The 21,002-nt window shown below is 43.0% G+C and overlaps 2 protein-coding genes across 9 annotated transcripts in view; both read left to right on the forward strand.

The window, feature by feature from the left end:
- Window positions 1-9,564, forward strand: part of LOC307021521 (uncharacterized protein) — a 24,200-nt gene extending 14,636 nt beyond the window's left edge. For 2 of the 4 annotated variants that reach the window (XM_079653720.1, XM_079653722.1), the window contains exons 9-11: window positions 4,319-4,431; window positions 5,545-8,570; window positions 8,715-9,564. In XM_079653720.1, coding sequence (XP_079509846.1) covers window positions 4,319-4,423 — 105 coding nt within the window. In that variant the 3' untranslated portion in view covers window positions 4,424-4,431; window positions 5,545-8,570; window positions 8,715-9,564. The remainder of the gene's footprint in view (window positions 1-4,318; window positions 4,432-5,544; window positions 8,571-8,714) is intronic. The other 2 variants (XM_079653721.1, XM_079653723.1) reach the window with 2 other exon arrangements.
- Window positions 9,565-19,093: 9,529 nt separating this feature from the next.
- LOC307021513 (filamin-C-like) overlaps window positions 19,094-21,002 on the forward strand; it is a 71,339-nt gene continuing 69,430 nt past the window's right edge. For 4 of the 5 annotated variants that reach the window (XM_079653703.1, XM_079653705.1, XM_079653706.1 and 1 more), the window contains exons 1-2: window positions 19,094-19,362; window positions 20,221-20,957. In XM_079653703.1, coding sequence (XP_079509829.1) covers window positions 20,585-20,957 — 373 coding nt within the window. In that variant the 5' untranslated portion in view covers window positions 19,094-19,362; window positions 20,221-20,584. The remainder of the gene's footprint in view (window positions 19,363-20,220; window positions 20,958-21,002) is intronic. The other variant, XM_079653704.1, reaches the window with a different exon arrangement.

Raw genomic sequence — 21,002 nt, forward strand, 5'->3', positions numbered from 1 at the left:
CCACACACAGGTGAGAGGGTCACACACAGGTGAGAGGGTCACACACAGGTGAGAGGGTCACACAGGTGAGAGGGTCACACACAGGTGAGACACACAGGTGAGAGGGTCACACAGGTGAGAGGGTCACACAGGTGAGAGGGTCACACAGGTGAGAGGGTCACACACAGGTGAGAGGGTCACACACAGGTGAGAGGGTCACACAGGTGCTCTAACACACGGGGCGGTTTGAACCAGTCCCCTGTGTGACCCTCTCACCTGTGTGTGACCCTCTCACCTGTGTGTCTCACCTGTGTGTCTCACCTGAGTGATAGATCTGTCTGATGGGTTGGGGGCACGTTCGTGCTTCAGGGCCCAGATCCAGAAACAAAGAGTTTACATAAGGTCCGATATAAGGGAGCCTCGACGCACTGAAGACGATCCTCTTGCAGTCCGCCTCCATGTCCGCATGCAGGTCGATGACTCGGCTCTCTGGCCGCCTCATTCTGCTTCCTGGTCGTCTGCAGCCGCTTGTGTTGCTGCTCCTTCAGCATTGTTGTTGTTGCTGTTGTTGTTGTTGTGGTCGTTGTTGTCTCGTACCTGTCAGTGCCGGGCAGTCTGTCCCCATGTTAGCATCATCTGTCTGTTTCTGCTTCCTCCGTACCGCCTTCAGGGAGGTAGAGGTGGCCTCAGTTGGTCCTGATCAGAAAGGTCCTTCAGGTGTGCAGGGTTTCCTGAAAGACAATAGAAGCATAGAGACCCCCTCCTCTGACCGTACTGGACCCCAGCTCTGACCCCTAGACTGACTCAGGACTTGTGTTTCAGTGACACTTGAGACTAGACAAATGACCAGGGGCCTCATGTATAACGCCGTGCGTAGGATTGACGTAGGAAGGTTGCTTACGTAGTAGAAATCCGAAAAATAGGTCCATAAATGTTCCGCCATTTTCCGATTAACCGAACATTGCGTACCGGCGAGGAAAGTGCGTACGGCACTTCCTACGCCGGTTTGAATTTATAAATCACAACCGACTCGAAATGCGGTGCAGCTTTAGCGGGCTTCACGTAACGCCCATATCTGCCTTTAAATAGTCAAAGAAACGCCCTTTCATTCATTCATTCATTCATTCATTCATTCATTCTTTCATTCATTCATTCATTCATTCATTCATTCTTTCATTCATTCATTCTTTCATTCATTCATTCATTCATTCATTATTTCATTCATTCATTCATTCATTCATTCATTCTTTCATTCATTCATTCATTATTTCATTCATTCATTCATTCATTCTTTCTTTCTTTCATTCATTCATTCATTCATTCTTTCATTCATTCATTCATTATTTCATTCATTCATTCATTCATTCATTCTTTCATTCATTCATTCATTCATTCATTCATTCTTTCATTCATTCTTTCATTCATTCATTCTTTCATTCATTCATTCATTATTTCATTCATTCATTCATTCATTCATTCTTTCATTCATTCATTCATTCTTTCATTCATTCATTCATTCTTTCATTCATTCTTTCATTCATTCATTATTTCATTCATTCATTCATTCATTCATTCATTAATTCATTCATTATTTCATTCATTCATTCATTCATTATTTCATTCATTCATTCATTCATTCATTCTTTCATTCATTCATTCATTCTTTCATTCATTCATTCTTTCATTCATTCATTCATTCTTTCATTCATTCATTCATTCATTCTTTCATTCATTCATTCTTTCATTCATTCATTCATTCATTCTTTCATTCATTCATTCATTCTTTCATTCATTCATTCTTTCTTTCATTCATTCATTCTTTCATTCATTCTTTCATTCATTCATTCATTCATTATTTCATTCATTCATTCTTTCATTCATTCATTCATTCATTCTTTCATTCATTCATTCATTCATTCTTTCATTCATTCTTTCATTCATTCATTCATTCATTCATTCTTTCATTCATTCTTTCATTCATTCATTCATTCATTCTGACTGACTTTATGAAGAAGATCGCAGGAAATGAGGACAGAACAGCTAAGACATCTCACACCGTGTCAGATTCTGGTTCTTTTGGGGAGGTGAGATAAATCATATTGTTTGGTGGATGCAGTTTGAACCAGAGGAGCAGCATGGAGGTCGGATCGTCACCAACATAAATAAATAAGTGGTCCGAAAAAGGTTCATGACAAAAACAATACACCTAGCCTTCCTCAGGCAGTGTGTTTGTACCGGGACAGGAGACCCCCCCCTTGATGAGAAACTGTAAGAAATTATCGGGGACTCCCTCCGGAGTGGAGTCATGACGACTGGATCTGAATTATGTTTTTGTATTTGGTGGTTTGTGTCCCAGCTGTCGATCAGCTGTGCGCAGCGTCTCCACTGCAGCCTGTGCATCTCAACCCCCCCCCCTCGCCCCCCCTCCGCAGCAACTCTATATCCACCAGTTAAAGGAAATACAACTAAAGTGTTGTGTTATATCAGCTGTACAATTTACCACATGGTGTTCTTAGTTTCCATACCTCCTGTGTTTTACGAGCGACTTATCAAGTCTTGGCAAACAACATAAAACACGATTAAACGTGAGAGTATATAAACCATGCTCGTATCTACAACCTATAGAAATGCAAAACGGCGTCAGTTTAGACGTGATTCTGTCCTCCTGCTTACCGCATCATTTATGAGAAAACATTTCATAACATGAACACAACATGTTCCAGGTGGTTTTAAATAACATATCCGTATTTATTTATTTCTCCCAGTTATGTGTTTGTGTGCTCTGAGGAGTCTCAAACAGGCGTTTGTTAAATCATTTTAAGATTGGCTTTAATCAATGTTTGAAAATGAATTCTTCATATCTGATAAATGAGAGGTAACATTTTATTGATGGTATTATTTCCACATATTTCTCTCCATCCTTCCTTCTGCCAACGGGGTCGCAGTTTCTCATCTCTCCCGTGTTTGTGCTCAGTGCGTACGCATGGGTTAGAGGTTGCGTGGAGGACCGCACGTTTTCCCGTCAAGTTAGTATTTTATAAATTGCAAACATTGCGTAGAAACTGGCGTACGCCATTTTTTTTGCGTATATCCCTTTATACATGAGGCCCCTGGTCTTGAATTGGACTTGATTAAGAACTGACTTAAAACATGACTCTATGGACTCGCCAGACTTGGGTATCGTTCTCATTTGGGACCTGAATGATTTTAGGACTTGCTAACTCCCTCAAATTGGGATTGGTTTTGTTCATTTGGGAACTGACTTGGAATTTGAAACTAGCATATCTTGACGTGGGTCTCAATTTGTGGCTTGACTCAGTGACACTTGAGACTAGACAAATGACCAGGGCTTGAATTGGACTTGACCAACATTTTTAAGAACTAACTTAAAACTGGACTTTGGACTCGCCAGACTTGGGTATCAAGTTGTCATTTGGGACCTGAATGATTTTAGGACTTGCTAACTCCCTCAAATTGGGATTGGCTTTGATTGTCTGGACGTGGGTCTCAATGTGTTGCTTTGCTCAAGACAACTCAGACTAGACAACAAAAAAAGGGCTTGAATTGGACTTGATTGAGGACTTAAGAACTGACTTAAAACTTGACTCTAGACTCTCCAGACTTGGGTATCAACACATGGAACTCCTTCTCATTTGCGACCTGAATGATCTTGAGACTTGCTAACTCTTGGGACTAGCTTGTCTTGACGTGGGTCTTGATTTGTGGCTTGACTCAGGACTTGAGTGTCAAAACATGGGACCTCTTGATTTGTTCCATTTGACTTGATTCTCTTGACCTCGGACTTGTGTTTGGACTTAGACTTGCCTTTCTGAGATTTGACTTGGTCCAAGATTGGAGAAGCTGTTGCAATGCACCTGTCTTGCTTTTGGACTGGACTTGGAGCTTGGCATTGAACGGGTAGAGACTGAACTTGGTTATCTTCTTGCCTTAACCTTCAAGTCTTGTAGAACCACCTCAACTCCTCTTCATTTGATCATTTGCTTACATTCTGGTCCTTTCTAGTCGTAGTTTACCTTGACGTTGTAATGGAACTTGAGCATATCTTTAGGGACAGCCCTTAGATGTTTTAGACTCTGAAGGCCATCTCCGTTCTCTGACTGCATGAGTTTTCTGTTTCCTCCCTCCACCGTCACTGATCACACGACAAACTTGATCAAATTCTCTGTAAAGTTGATGTTTTCGGCATGCAGCCCGATCTGTTCCTTCCCCCTTTATTTCACCTCGACACGTTCTGACTTTATTCTCCTGATTATTTGATACTTCCTCTCACCACGCCCCCCCCCCCCCCCTACACTCCTGCCTTTTGTCTTTTCCCCAGAGCGTCCATGGTGGTTCTGAATCCCCCGTCCTCTCCATCCCCCTCATAGGAATGATTGTTATAGTGGCCTTGGTTTGGTGCTGGTGGGAGGAGATGGCGTCATAGAGGACCAGGTATGGCCTCGCCGTTCTTTCTCTACCAGACGCTAAGTTTAGCAGTGGCTAAAATACGGGGTTACGTCCAAACAAACTGCAGTTGATTCTGCCTTTACCCTTTCTTTTGGGATTGGTTTTATAATCTGTGAAGTCCCCCCAAGAGTTAACTACTTTGATTCAGTTTAAAGCAGCCTGACGTGCGGTCCGACCGAGTCTCTCCATGTGGTTTGAAAGTCCAGGTGTCATCAAATAAGTAGATGTTGGGACTTTCTGCAGATATCTTCAGCTCCATGTTTAGTCTTATAGTTCTGGTTGTGGGTCATGCATCGCAGCTTCAGCAGGGTTACAGTTAGGAACGCTAGAAAAGAAGGGGCTCAATTCCAAGATCAGACGGAGTACTTTTTGTCTCTTTGTATCCTAACTTTGACTGATATCTATTATTATTTATCAGTGTTTGGTGAATGTTTGTCACAATCCTAGTTTTCTGTCTTGTCATGATTTTATGTTTAAATTCTGTTCTCCCTGTCTCTTGTTTTCCTTCTTGTGTTTTTCCTCCTGTGTCTGATCGTCTGATTGTGTTCACCTGCCTCCCCTGCCCAGCTGTGTCTTTCTGATTACCCCTCTTTGTATTTAGTCTTGTATTCCCCTGTGTTCCTTGTTGGTTCATTGTCTTTCCTGTCTCCGTCCATGTTGGTCATGGTCAGTTTTTGTGTTGTTGCTACCTTGTGTTACCTGTCAGCTTTTAAAAAAAAATAAAGCTCGCTTTTTGTTCCTAGACCTTTTTTGCCTTTTTTTGTATTCTGCATTTGGGTCCTACCTTTTTCCACAAATTCTAACAATGTTAGCTTCCATAGACTCGGTTTGTAGCTCCTGTCTTGTTATGCTAGCGAAGCGATGGTTTACGTCTCGTTTGAAATACATTGACTGTTTTGGGTCATGACATCATGTGTAGCTCCTAGCGATGAGCTCTAATACGTAAACACAATATCTTCAAGATCATTTTTGGACAGATTGAAAACCCTGCATTTTTGTTCACCTGCTAGTGTCTTCCTGTCTGTTTCTCGGGCGCGTTATGAAGCGTGAATGTATCCCTTTCAGTTTCTCACCGGTGTTATTCCCTCTGCTCCTCAGACCGAAGGCTGGAGCTTGGCGGTGGCGGCGGTGGCGGTGGCGGCCATCTTGGTTCTGGTGGTCCCCAGCTTCAGCAGGGCCTGAGGACAGGAAGTGACCAAACAGGAAGTGACTGAACAGGAAGTGAACTCACATATGTCGCCGTCCTGCTGGTGTCGGCCTCGCAGAGACGTTTCAACCCGAAGGAAGGATTGAGATCGGAGACTTTAGGAAGACTTTTCCTGCGGGACGTCGCCGTGCAGAAAGTCTTCTGATTGGATGTCAGCCGTCACAGACTAGAAGTCTCATTTTGCATTATTTCAAACCATTGTTTTGCCACATGATGATGAAGGGGAGGATTTTAAACGTGGATTTGATGTCAGAGAGTTGTTCTGTTTACGAAGAAGCTGATCTGCCAGTCAACGCTTAAATATAAGGCAGTAATACTACACTGTAAGAAATACTTAGTTTAAAGTAAAAGCTCTAAAAGTGTTACTTGGTAAAAGCACAGAAGTGTTATCGGCCAAATGCACCTAAATTCAACTTAAAAAAATGCAGAATTTATTTTATTTTTGTATATATTATAATATATGTCTTGGCATATTATCGGCTAAATCTACTTATATTTGATAAATAAGGCAGAATAGCCCTTTTAAGAGCAACATATTATTATTATTATTATTATAGTTAAATATAGTTTCTATTATTTTATATATTTTTTATTATTAATAAGTCATTTTACTGCATTATTACATATTTCTCTCCAAAATATATTTGCTTTATTTTCCGTGTTGGATTAAAAATAATGTTTTGCACTCGAGGAGAAGATGACGGTGATACCGGTAGCATATTAAATATTTAAGTGTTTGTAATACCTGCTTGAGTCCTGCGTAAGGCTGTATATCATCTCATCCTCTCATCATCTCATCATATCATCATCATGGCCTAAAAAAAGACCAATATAACATTTTGGTTTTGTAGCATGAGCAAAAAAAGGCTGATTTGAGGAAATAATCAGCTTTATAGAATTTAAAATATGTGTATTTGTATGTTTATAGTTCATATATATAAATCTACAGCAGTGACTATACCTTTTTTTAATCGTTAACAAAGATAGTTGGAGATTAATTGTCTCTTCAACTGGTTTCACTGTGCCAGATTTAAACTCAGAAACAGCAGATGGTTTCTGATTTTTTGGGGGAGAAATGTTGTGTCTTGCTTTGTTTATTAGAAAATTCTATATTTTGTGTATTATTCTGAAAGAAAAAATATATATAAACACGTATTATTAGCAAAACATCTAATTAAATTAAAGTTTAAAACATACCGCTTAGACCATTCATGAGAATCGTATTAGTATGATGATTGCATTAATGCAGCTTTTTCATGTGGCTTGACGTTGAGTTGGTTTTGTGAAATAGTTAGATCTATTAAAAAAAGATCATAGTTCATATTAGTGATGGGAATTGTGGCTCTTTGAAGGAAGCTGGATCTTATGGTTCCGTTCCTTTCCGAGAGCCGTTCAAAAGAGCTGTTCAAAAGAGCTGTTCAAAAGAGCCATTTGTTTTTTAAGGGGGCGGGGTTACTTGGTTTATCTGCAAAATAATCCCCAGGATAAAGATTGACTGTATTGCCAGAAATCTGCTTTAACTCTCAGAAGACGTCTAACTTGCTTCATCTCTCAGCCGAACTCCAACTCAAGCAGCGTCACGCCATCGTCTACGGCTCATGTGCGTTCAGGAGAGCAAGTCCCCGTAAAGGCGAGTGGATCTATGGCCGGCAGTGAACCAACGATAAAAAGAACGGCTTTCACCAAGTACGACTCGGTTCCCTTCGTTCGTACCAAAGAGCCGTTAAAAAGAATTGGATTGTTCACGAACGTCACATCACTAGCTCATATATATTTTGTGTTAAATCTAACAAACAGGCTTTAGTCGTTAAATACTTTATATATTAAAATTAAAATGCATTATTTTGTGTATTATTCATGTAAATAGTGAAATGAAGGGGACCCAGTGTAGAGCCCTGTGGGACGCCTTTACTGAAGGGTTCTTGATTTAGAGCCAGAAAACGAAATCTACTTGAATGTTAACTTAAAGATAGTCATGAAAAACAATTAACAGCATACAAAGCCTGAATAGATGTCTTAAGGATTTTATTGTGAACGGTCAGAGTGAACACATCTTATTGTGAAGGGTCAGAGTGAACACATCTTATTGTGAAGGGTCAGAGTGAACACATTTTATTGTGAAGGGTCAGAGTGAACACATCTTATTGTGAACGGTCAGAGTGAACACATTTTATTGTGAACGGTCAGAGTGAACACATTTTATTGTGAAGGGTCAGAGTGAACACATCTTATTGTGAACGGTCAGAGTGAACAAATCTTATTGTGAAGGGTCAGAGTGAACACATCTTATTGTGAAGGGTCAGAGTGAACACATCAAACTATTACTGTTTACAGTGACCAAATAACATCATAAAATATTACATATGATCAGATATTGAAGGTTTTTAGTATAAAAAATCGTTGTGTCTTGATTTGAAACGACCAAATATGAACTCCTTCAAAATAAAAGACATTCCACTTGCAAGCACTGTTAAGAAACTAAATATATAAAGTATTTATTATATATATTAGTTGATATTCATTGTTTTAATAGCAGTACATTCATCAGGATATAAAAGGTCTTGTTTTGTTCTAAATTATAAATAGCATGTGTTATCAAGAGCTTTAAATATATGTCTGCATGGGTTCATTATTTTAATAAGATTATAACGAACAGACGTCACTAAATGTTTGCTGTTAAAGACGCATCGGGCTCTAATCGTACAAAATAAAGCTGTTTCAATATGCTCTTCAGAGTTTCTGTTGTAAAGTATGGAGGTCCTTTACCGACGGGTACACGTGGTCCTTTACCGACGGGTACACATGGTCCCTTACCGACGGGTAGACATGGTCCCTTACTGACGGGTACACATGGTCCCTTACCGACACGGGACACATGGTCCCTTACCGATGGGTACACAAGGTCCCTTACCGACGGGTACACCTGGTCCCTTACCGACGGGTACACAAGGTCCCTTACCGACAGGTACACATGGTCCCTTACCGACGGGTACACAAGGTCCCTTACCGACGGGTACACCTGGTCCCTTACCGACGGGTACACAAGGTCCCTTACCGACAGGTACACATGGTCCCTTACCGACGGGTACACATGGTCCCTTACCGACGGGTACACGAGGTCCCTTTCTGACAGGTACACATGGTCCCTTACCGATGGGTACACAAGGTCCCTTTCTGACGGGTACACATGGTCCCTTACCGACGGGTACACGAGGTCCCTTTCTGACAGGTACACATGGTCCCTTACCGATGGGTACACAAGGTCCCTTTCTGACGGGTACACATGGTCCCTTACCGACGGGTACACGAGGTCCCTTACCGACGGGTACCCTTTCTGACGGGTACACATGGTCCCTCACCAACGGGTACACGAGGTCCCTTACCGACGGGTACACATGGTCCCTTACCGACGGGTACACGAGGTCCCTTACCGACGGGCACACATGGTCCCTTACCGACGGGTGCACATGGTCCCTGACTGACATGTACACATGGCCCTGAGATCATTATTTGTTTAAGATAATAAGAATATACAAATGAGAAACAATAACACAAGAAAACATTCAAATATTGATCATAATTTGGAAAATGAATCGGTCAAAAATATCAGATGAAAATGAATTAAATATTATTTTATCATTTAGATTTTTAAATAATAAAACTGTTCATGTTAAGTTAGTCTCTATATGTACTCTGAGCTTCACTCTCATGATGACAGAAACCTGAGCTCAGGGAGGAAGAGGAGGAGGAAGAGGATACTCCAGGGTTTGAGCTTTTTAAAGAGTGTTTTATTGTAGCGCCTGAATGTGGCTTTGTTCATTATTTGCATTTGCTTAATCTAAAAGTTCTAATTATGTGAATACAAATATGAAATTGTACTTTTAAAGATACTTTCTTCTTTTTAAATGCTATCTTCGTCTGACGTATTTATTTATTATTACTGATCTGATTTGTTGGTGTTTCTGGCCTTCCGTGGAAGCAACCGGTCCTAGCTTTACTTGTTGTGTCTGGATTTGTGAAATTGCCAGAAGCTAATTGTTGATTTGACTGAATATGAATTCCTCTTCTGGTTCTCTGTAAAACACGAATTCTGCACGCTCATTTCATTACACTCTTTTTTATTAAAGGTCCCCCATCATCATCCTCCTCTTCATCAGTATATCACAGGTCTCAGATTTATCCAGAGCCTGTCTCTGATTGGCTGAAACACCAAACAGATCATTGCAGCATTACCCATAATCCCCTCTGTTTCAGCCCTGTTCCCAAAGTGCTGATTCTCTGTTACTTTAGATGAAAATAAGAGCCCCTCCCCACGCCCCTCTGAGAGACATTTGGTTACAAAGAACTCAATGGTGCTCTAGAGGAGATTCAGGTGATGGGGGGGGGGGGGGGGGGGGGGTACACAAGACAACAAATCGTTATGACATCATCAAGTGGCCAAAGTCTCTTTCCACAGAGGGGACACATGTTGATGAAGAAGAGGGGACACATGTTGATGTCGAAGAAACATGAAGAAGAGGGGACACATGTTGATGTAGAAGAGACATGGAGAAGAGGGGACACATGTTGATGTAGAAGAGACATGAAGAAGAAGAAGGGACACATGTTGATGTAGAAGAGACATGGAGAAGAGGGGACACATGTTGATGTAGAAGAGACATGAAGAAGAAGAAGGGACACATGTTGATGTAGAAGAGACATGGAGAAGAGGGGACACATGTTGATGTAGAAGAGACATGAAGAAGAAGAAGGGACACATGTTGATGTAGAAGAGACATGGAGAAGAGGGGACACATGTTGATGTAGAAGAGACATGAAGAAGAAGAAGGGACACATGTTGATGTAGAAGAGACATGGAGAAGAGGGGACACATGTTGATGTAGAAGAGACATGAAGAAGAAGAAGGGACACATGTTGATGTAGAAGAGACATGAAGAAGAGGGGACACATGTTGATGTAGAAGAGACATGGAGAAGAGGGGACACATGTTGATGTAGAAGAGGCATGAAGAAGAAGAAGGGACACATGTTGATGTAGAAGAGACATGAAGAAGAGGGGACACATGTTGATGTAGAAGAGACATGAAGAAGAAGAAGGGACACATGTTGATGTAGAAGAGACATGAAGAAGAGGGGACACATGTTGATGTAGAAGAGACATGGAGAAGAGGGGACACATGTTGATGTAGAAGAGGCATGAAGAAGAGGGGACACATGTTGATGAAGAAGAGACATGAAGAAGAGGGGACACATGTTGATGTAGAAGAGACATGAAGAAGAAGAAGGGACACATGTTGATGTAGAAGAGACATGAAGAAGAAGAAGGGACACATGTTGATGTAGAAGAGACATGAAGAAGAGGGGACACATGTTGATGTAGAAGAGACATGAAGAAGAGGGGACACATGTTGATGTAGAAGAGACATGAAGAAGAGGGGACACATGTTGATGTAGAAGAGACATGAAGAAGAGGGGACACATGTTGATGTAGAAGAGACATGAAGAAGAGGGGACACATGTTGATGTAGAAGAGACATGAAGAAGAAGAAGGGACACATGTTGATGTAGAAGAGACATGAAGAAGAGGGGACACATGTTGATGTAGAAGAGACATGAAGAAGAAGAAGGGACACATGTTGATGTAGAAGAGACATGAAGAAGAGGGGACACATGTTGATGTTCTTCCTAATGTACTTCCTAATGCTCTTCCTAATGTACTTCCTAATGTACTTCCTGATGTACTTCCTAATGTTCTTCCTAATGTACTTCCTAATGTACTTCCTAATGCTCTTCCTAATGTACTTCCTAATGTACTTCCTAATGTACTTCATAATGCTCTTCCTAATGTACTTCCTAATGTACTTCCTGATGTACTTCCTAATGCTCTTCCTAATGCTCTTCCTAATGTACTTCCTAATGTACTTCCTAATGCTCTTCCTAATGCTCTTCCTAATGTACTTCCTAATGTACTTCCTAATGCTCTTCCTAATGTACTTCCTAATGTACTTCCTAATGTACTTCCTAATGTACTTCCTAATGCTCTTCCTAATGCTCTTCCTAATGTACTTCCTAATGTACTTCCTAATGTACTTCCTAATGCTCTTCCTAATGTACTTCCTAATGTTTTGTACTTTGCCGCACGAAGAGTAGTTTTGGTAGAACCAGAGAGAGAGGGAACCAGAGAGAGAGGGAACCAGAGAGAGAGAGAGGGAACCGGAGAGAGAGGGAACCAGAGAGAGAGGGAACCAGAGAGAGAGAGAGGGAACCGGAGAGAGAGGGAACCAGAGAGAGAGAGGGAACCAGAGAGAGAGAGAACCAGAGAGAGAGAGAACCAGAGAGAGAGAGAGAGGGAACCAGAGAGAGAGAGGGAACCGGAGAGAGAGGGAACCAGAGAGAGAGAGAACCAGAGAGAGAGAGAGAGGGAACCAGAGAGAGAGAGGGAACCAGAGAGAGAGAGGGAACCAGAGAGAGAGAGAGGGAACCAGAGAGAGAGGGAACCGGAGAGAGAGAGAACCAGAGAGAGAGGGAACCAGAGAGAGAGGGAACCAGAGAGAAAGGGGGAACCAGAGAGAGAGAGAGAGGGAACCAGAGAGAGAGAGGGAACCAGAGAGAGAGGGAACCAGAGAGAAAGGGGGAACCAGAGAGAGAGAGAGAGGGAACCAGAGAGAGAGAGAGGGAACCAGAGAGAGAGGGAACCGGAGAGAGAGAGAACCAGAGAGAGAGAGAGAGGGAACCAGAGAGAGAGAGGGAACCAGAGACAGAGGGAACCAGAGAGAGAGAGAGGGAACCAGAGAGAGAGGGAACCAGAGAGAGAAGAACCAGAGAGAGAGGGAACCAGAGAGAGAGAGAGAGGGAACCAGAGAGAGAGAGGGAACCAGAGACAGAGGGAACCAGAGAGAGAGAGAGGGAACCAGAGAGAGAGGGAACCAGAGAGAGAAGAACCAGAGAGAGAGGGAACCAGAGAGAGAGAGGGAACCAGAGACAGAGGGAACCAGAGAGAGAGGGAACCAGAGAGAGAGGGAACCAGAGAGAGAGAGAGGGAACCAGAGAGAGAGAGGGAACCAGAGAGAGAGGGAACCGGAGAGAGAGAGGGAACCAGAGAGAGAGAGAGGGAACCAGAGAGAGAGGGAACTGGAGAGAGAGAGAACCTGAGAGAAAGGGAACCAGAGAGAGAGAGGGAACCAGAGAGAGAGAGGGAACCGGAGACAGAGAGGGAACCAGAGAGAGAGAGAGAGGGAACCAGAGAGAGAGGGAACCAGACAGAGAGAGGGAACCGGAGAGAGAGGGAACCAGAGAGAGAGGGAACCAGAGAGAGAGGGAACCAGAGAGAGAGAGGAAACCGGAGAGAGAGGAAAGCAGAGAGAGAGAGGGAACCAGAGAGAGAGAAAGGGAACCAGAGAGAGAGAGGGAACCGGAGAGAGAGGGAACCAGAGAGAGAGAGGGAACCAGAGAGAGAGAGAGAGAGGGAACCAGAGAGAGGGGACCGGAGAGAGAGGGAACCAGAGAGAGAGAGAGGGAACCAGAGAGAGAGAGGGAACCGGAGAGAGAGGGAACCGGAGAGAGAGAGGGAACCAGAGAGAGAGAGGGAACCAGAGAGAGAGAGAGAGGGAACCAGAGAGAGAGGGAACCGGAGAGAGAGGGAACCAGAGAGAGAGAGGGAACCAGAGAGAGAGAGAGGGAACCAGAGAGAGAGGGAAACCGGAGAGAGAGGGAACCGGAGAGAGAGAGGGAACCAGAGAGAGAGAGGAAACCAGAGAGAGAGAGAGGGAACCAGAGAGAGAGGGAACCAGAGAGAGAGGGAACTGGAGAGAGAGGGAACCAGAGAGAGAGAGGGAACCAGAGAGAGAGAGAGGGAACCAGAGAGAGAGAGGGAACCGGAGAGAGAGGGAACCAGAGAGAGAGAGGGAACCAGAGAGAGAGAGAGGGAACCAGAGAGAGAGAGGGAACTGGAGAGAGAGGGAACCAGAGAGAGAGGGAACCAGAGAGAGAGAGAGGGAACCAGAGAGAGAGAGGGAACCGGAGAGAGAGGGAACCAGAGAGAGAGAGGGAACCAGAGAGAGAGAGAGGGAACCAGAGAGAGAGAGGGAACCGGAGAGAGAGGGAACCAGAGAGAGAGAGGGAACCGGAGAGAGAGGGAACCAGAGAGAGAGGGAACCAGAGAGAGAGAAAGGGAACCAGAGAGAGAGAGGGAACCAGAGAGAGAGAGAGGGAACCAGAGAGAGAGAGGGAACCGGAGAGAGAGGGAACCGGAGAGTCAGACGCTCGCAGAACAGGAAGCGTTGAAAGGAGAATCAGAGGATGAGTATTTCAATCCTGAGCTTCGTGACGACGTCAGTTTTATTTCAGTTAGTCTCTATATTTACTCTGAGCTTCACTTTACTCCCATGATGACAGAAACCTGAGCTCAGCGAGGAAGAGGAGGAGGAGGAGGAAGAGGATGAAGATATTTCAGGGTTTGAGCCGCTGAGCTTTTTTATAGTGAGCTTTTTAAAGAGTGTTTTATTATAGCGCCTGAATGCGGCTCCGTCACGTAGGACGCTTCAGTTCATCCTATTTTAGATTCTGATGAGACGATGTATTTTTAAACTCAAACATCTCGTAGTGAAACTCAATATTTTACACGTCACAAGTCATGTGAATACGTGTGTATTCAGAATGACGTTTTGGGATTTTAAACGCATTTCGTGGACACTGTTCGGACACTTTTGTTTACATTTTTTCACATATTTGTTTAAAAATAACTTAATAAGTCAAATCATTATTTTTTCAGATTTCACTTTGTATTTATTTAGATGTTTCGGAGGAGGGGCTTCCATGGCTCATGTTGGCACCCAGGGTCCAGCCCCATGCTTTGGGCATACGGTGCGAGGTCAGTTAGCGGTTCTCCAGGACGGGTGGGTTGGAGGGGGCCACCTAAGGCCCAGATACACCGGCCCGAAATCGTCGGAACACCACCGGAAGTCAGACAAAGGGATAACACTGATTGGCTGTTCAGCTAGCGAATCAGTGCATGAGAAGCGTTAAAGGAAGTGAGGGAGGTAAACAAATGATTTCAAATGGAAGATGGAACACACACGGACGGCTATTTCACCTCATGGGTTTATAGAGCTCCTGCTCGTTCATGTTTTCAATGGACGAGAGTGAAAATGGAAAGAAAAAGTTATTTGTTGTTTGTTTATATCACGGAGTCTGTTCTTCTTCTCTGTCTTCCGGTTGTTCCGGTTGTTGCCTCTTTCGCATGATGAATACACACTACCGCCGCCTGCTGGTAAGGAGAGTTATTGCCACTCACGCATACGCAGTTCATACGTGCTCGTCTCGGATTTGCGGTGTGTTCCAGTGCGCGAAATTGGCAAATACGCAGGAGAGTCCAACCCAGTCTCACATCTAAACGTGTAATAACTACGTTGGTCCACAGCGTAGGACGTAGTATTTCTACAAAAACGCCTCTGAAATTGTAAGATCCCTACGTTTTTTTTCACCATTCATTCCAACGGCTGGCGTCTATGTCACGTGATCTTCACATTTCTCCCTGTAGAAAAAAAAAACATGGCCGACCTTCGTTTTATTCTCGGTTTAAAATGCCTATTTTAAAGTTAGTTTGGCCATTTAAAATGCGTTTTGATGTCATTTGATGCGAGAAATATGAGTTGTTATTTCAGATTATGTGTGCAGTGGATGCACATGATCTTTAGTTTGCTAGTTATTATGAAGATTACTTCAGGAAATTGTGTCTATACAACGTTTTCATTGTTACCAAGGTGGTTGCTAGGGACGCTGCTATCGATATTATTTCTGTTATGCTGTGTAAAATGGTGTTATCTTTATTGCTACCCCCTTCCCCGTCAATGTTGGTCCACAGCGCAAACTTATCAGTTTAACAAAATCCGTAGTTGTGGCATAGTGTGGTGCCGAGAGATGGGAGTCGGAGGCGGGGTATCAAAGGTACAAGCTAGACTTTTATTTAGCATCTCCAAAACAGACAGGCGGAGACAGGAAGTCCGTATATCTATATTATATAGAGCCTTGATGAGTAGACTTCTAGACAAACATGAGGAACTGCAGCCAACACTGAAAACGTGACGTGGATCATAAATATATCATCAATTAAACAACATCTTATATTTCTTTTCACACAACAGTCTCTTTGCAGGATCAACACTAATTCGGCTGACTTTTATATTTGATCCAATCGGTAGATAGGTTATATTTACACCATAACGGTGCACAGCTGATAGAAAGGGACACCTGGTGGTTAAAGCATGTTATTGAATTTCATTATTTTTATTATTAGATATTAATAGGATCCCTATAAAGTATATTCATTACTCGTTATTCTCTACTAATAGTTAATTAAAGACTGTATATAATGACTATTTTGCACATCCCTTTCAAGATTTCAAGACTTTCTAAGGTTTATTGACATCATATTCACAAACGGTGTAGTTATGCAATGAATGAAAAACTTGGGTCGCAGGTTCCTCAATAGTGCATTACAAGACATCTATCAATATGTGTGCATACCTCCAGCAATGTTAACTTTGTTGAAGCACTTATTTTAACTGATATTATACATATGTATTATACTCTTATAAGATGTTTGTAGATAGAATAAGAAATGTGCAGAATGACAGTTTAATGGTGGAGGTACACACACACATATTGATAGATGTCTTGTGATGCACTGTTGAGGAACCTGCGACCCAGTTGTTCATCTCCGGCCTTGTCAGGTATTGAACAATCAATAAATAAAGAACACAGAATGATTAAATATGAAACACAGAATTTGTGTGATTATACTAAATGATTTACAAATAAACACCACTGCATATTTACAACTGTTACACATGCTGATGTAACGCAAATGTTTCCAACTTGGGATCAATAAAGTATATCTTATCTGAAGATGATCGATGGCTACTGCCATGTTTGCAAAATGTGCCTCTGAACCTTGACAAGTGCATGTTTCAGGCTTATCAATGAACAACAGGAGGGGTCACAGACATAAGAGCAGCTGTTAAATAAAGCTCTTCTGACCTTAGCTGGCATGTGGGTATATATTAAAGCTGCCCATTATGGGCACAAGCAATTATCAGCCATTTATTAATGATATGTTTTAAATGTGAGTGTTTCCTATCCCCTAAACCTCCAGGGATGTACACAGTTTAATACTGGCAACTTCTTATTATGGGAAATACGAAAACGTCTTTTAAAACTACAACTCCCAGTAGAGACGTGCCATAGATAGGGAACATGTTGAGAAACACAATAGCCAGCATGTGTAGTTCTGGGGACGGGGTGGGGAAGGGGGGGACGGGGTGGACCCGTTCAAATCCAGTTTGGACAGTCTGCCGTGGTTCCATCCCATTTCAAAGTGCTGCTCGACGCTCGGCGTAACCCTCGGAACACACTCTCCAATCACAGAGCTTGAGGACTATCACGGGGTTTGCCAAGCGAAGCGGAGAGAATACTTACTTCCGGGTGTAATATTCTGTAAAGCAAATGAGCTGCTCCGACCCTCGGTCCTGACGGACTCCAACTTGTGTTTATTAATCAAACAAATAAATAAACACAAGGATAATGATGTGTTGTTGTTGAGTAAATGGAGAATTGCACAGGGGGAAATAACGTATCTCTTGTGGAGATTGACATTATTCACCCAGGGATCTGTGGGTTAGGGTATTGTTCTGCACGGACATTTTAGTGAGCCGGACTTCCTGTCTACGCCGGTCTGTTTTTGCTAAATAAAAGTCTAGCTTGTACCTTTGATACCCCGACTCCCATCTCTCGGCACCACACTATGCCACAATTGCGGATTTTGTTAAACTGATATGTTTGCGCTGTGGACCAACATTGACGGGGAAGGGGGTAGCAATAAAGATAACACCATTTTACACAACATAACAGAAATAATATCGATAGCAGCGTCCCTAGCAACCACCTTGGTAACAATTAAAACGTTGTATAGACACAATTTCCTGAAGTAATCTTCGTAATAACTAGCAAACTAAAGATCATGTACATCCACTGCACACATAATCTGAAATAACAACTCATATTTCTCGCATCAAATGACATCAAAACGCATTTTAATGGCCAAACTAACTTTAAAATAGGCATTTTACACCGAGAATAAAACGAAGGTCGGCCATGTTTTTTTCTGCAGGGAGAAATGTGAAGATCACGTGACATAGACGCCAGCCATTGGAATGAATGGTGAAAAAAAACGTAGGGATCTTACAATTTCAGAGGCGTTTTGGTAAAAATACTACGTCCTACGTTGTGGAGCAACGTAGTTATTACACGTTTTTTCGTGAGACTGGGTTGGAGAGTCCGGCTACGCAACAGTCGGTGTCGGCGTCGGCGACTTCTCAGGTGACTGGCCGGTGTATCTGGGCCTTTAAGGCTTAGTGGACTATGCACATGGCTTTCGTCAGCGCTTGTATGTAGCTGGTGCCCTGCAGCTACTTAAAGCCTCTCTGCTCCTCTCTGCTTCCTCCAGCCTCTCGGTTCTGTTGAGTTTGCTATTTGTTACTTCAGTTGCTTTACTTTGTGCACCTCAACACCCTCACAGATACACGTCCATGCAACCCTCGCCCTGCATTCACACTACTGATACCACTGACGTCCACGCCTCATGCTTTACCTACTTTGCATTTAAATGCATTACTTTTGGTTGATTTGGATTACTTGCTTCAATAAACATATTTTGTTAACCTTTGGTGTCTCTCCTCTTTGTTGTGGCCTTTTTTCACATATTTTAACAAATTGTATTTTTTTTCTTTACCAATTGTTTACACATTTTCCACAGAATCTATTTTTCGTCAAATTCAATTACAAAATCTGTTAATATTAAAAAAATAAAAAATTCTCACAATTCGTCAAATTTTTCATAAATCTTCTAATTTTATATTCACACATTTTTCCAGAATTTTCACAAGAATGTTTAGAAAATAATCCAGAAAAATATTCTCCAATTTTACAAAAACATTGTTTTTCACATTTATTTCATATTTCTCAATATATTCACACTTTTTTCAAAAACGTTTTCATGAATTGTCTACACATATTACACATGTTGTTCACACATCTCACATTTCTTATTACACATTAAACATACATATATTCAAATATTTAAAATAAAAAAAATCATACATAATTTGTTCTCTCATTTTTTCTTACAACATTTTTTTAAAGAATTTCTCCAAGTCTTTTTCCACATTCCCTCTTATCAGCCCCACATTCCCCACATATCTCTCCTCTCTGATTGGCTGCCCTCAGATGGCTCTCCACTAACGGGGGCCCCCGGTGTCTCTCCCCGGTTTGGAGCCTCTAAAAATACCCGGAGTGTCACGGTGGCCCCGAAGCCCTCCCCGTAAGCCCCGCTCCCTTTCGGCGAGCAGCCAATCAGCTGCAGCCTGTGGATCTATATGGTCACGGAGGGGGAGATTCCTGGGAGTCCAGCGCAGTGACGAAGAGCTGTTTAAACCTCCAGGACCAGGACCCTCACCCTCCCTCTGTAGCCGCCGGAGGAGCGTCTTTTCCCGGACTCAGCTGCGCGTCGCTCGGGAGGAAATAACTCTCTTTTCCCCGGAGAAACTTCACTCTATCAGCCCGGATCCGGAGGGTCTCAGACTGGATCTAGAGTTTCTGTCAGAGGTCTGAGAGGAGGGGATGGATTAATACTTTCATCTACAGCTGATTCTACAGGTAACATGTGAACTATAACTAATGCTTCAGATGTTAGACTAACGTTGGTTTTGAGTCTGGATCAGAATCAGGTTGATCAGCAAGTTCACACATTCATCTGGTTCACACACAAACCAGTTAAAGGAGATTAAAAAGAAAAACAACCAAACAAATGATAAAAAGCTATTTAGCACCAAAAAGGAATAAAGACAAGATTTTACACCAAATATAAATATAGAAAAACGACTAAACATTAAGATTTAGAAGATTATTGACATGAAACGTGGACCTGCCAGTGCAGTGTTGCAAAGTACTCTGAATACTAAAGAACAGCCTGTGTGAGCACGTTCAGCTCTCTGGAGACACCACACGTCTTTTCCACTTCAACACATTTAGTTCTATATTTAAATACTTCGTCTTTTTTCTTTTTAATGCTAAATAGTTTATACAAATATTTTCATTCACGTGTTTGACCTTCTCTCCCAACGGTCCTGATGTTGTTCAGGTTTGGTCTGAACCCTCTCACTCCTCTTATGAACCACATCAGCACCACAGTACCATGTCTTTAGAGAAACCTGCTGGTTCTGTTCACTCCAGCAGAACCAGAGCAGAGTCCACGAGTCTGAACCTGAGATCAAGTCCTGATTCTGATCCTCTGATTGTTCGTCCCCTTTCCCCATCCAGCACGTCCTCGCCATTTTAGAACCTATTCAGTTCACTGATCACACATCTACTGTTTCTACCCTTCAACAGCCTCAGAGGGGTTTTTAATGAAGGGCGACCTGATGGTTGCACCTTAAAGACATCGCTGGTGTAAACTCAAGTTCATTAAGAACGTTTTTCCACTAATCATCCTCTCAATCTTTTCCCCACTCTCAGTCCAGCAGGGGCTCATGACTCTGGATTAACGCTCCTGAGGTAACGCTCCTGGTCTCTCTCTGGAAGTAACGCTCCTGGTCTCTCTCTGGAAGTAACGCTCCTGGTCTCTCTCTGGAAGTAACGCTCCTGGTCTCTCTCTGGAAGTAACGCTCCTGGTCTCTCTCTGGAGGTAACGCTCCTGGATTAACTCGAGGTAACGCTCCTGGATGAACTCGAGGTAACGCTCCTGGTCTCTCTCTGGAGGTAACGCTCCTGGATGAACTCAAGGTAACGCTCCTGGATGAACTCAAGGTAACGCTCCTGGATGAACTCGAGGTAACGCTCCTGGATTAACTCAAGGTAGCGTTCCTTCTCTCTCAGCACCATGATGGCTAACAGCGGCTTCCTGGAGCCTCCGCTGCCTTCCCAGTTCTTCCCTGACCTCACGGCGGAGGAGGAGGAGGATCTTCCGGCCACAGAGAAGGATCTGGCGGAGGACGCTCCCTGGAAGAAGATCCAGCAGAACACCTTCACGCGCTGGTGCAACGAGCACCTGAAGGTGGTCAACAAGAGGATGGTGGACCTGCAGAAGGACCTGACCGACGGCCTGAAGCTCATCGGCCTGCTGGAGGTCCTGAGCCAGAAGAAGATGTACAGGAAGTACCATCTGAGGCCCAACTTCAGACAGATGAAGCTGGAGAACGTGTCTGTGGCGCTGGAGTTCCTGGAGAGGGAGCACATCCGCCTGGTGTCCATCGGTGAGTCCCTCTTAATAACCTCCGAGCCTAAGAGAGTCCTTCTAA

The sequence above is a fragment of the Notothenia rossii genome (genome assembly GCF_949606895.1).
Source record: "Notothenia rossii genome assembly, chromosome: 10".
In the NCBI taxonomy this organism is placed as follows: Eukaryota; Metazoa; Chordata; class Actinopteri; order Perciformes; family Nototheniidae; genus Notothenia; species Notothenia rossii.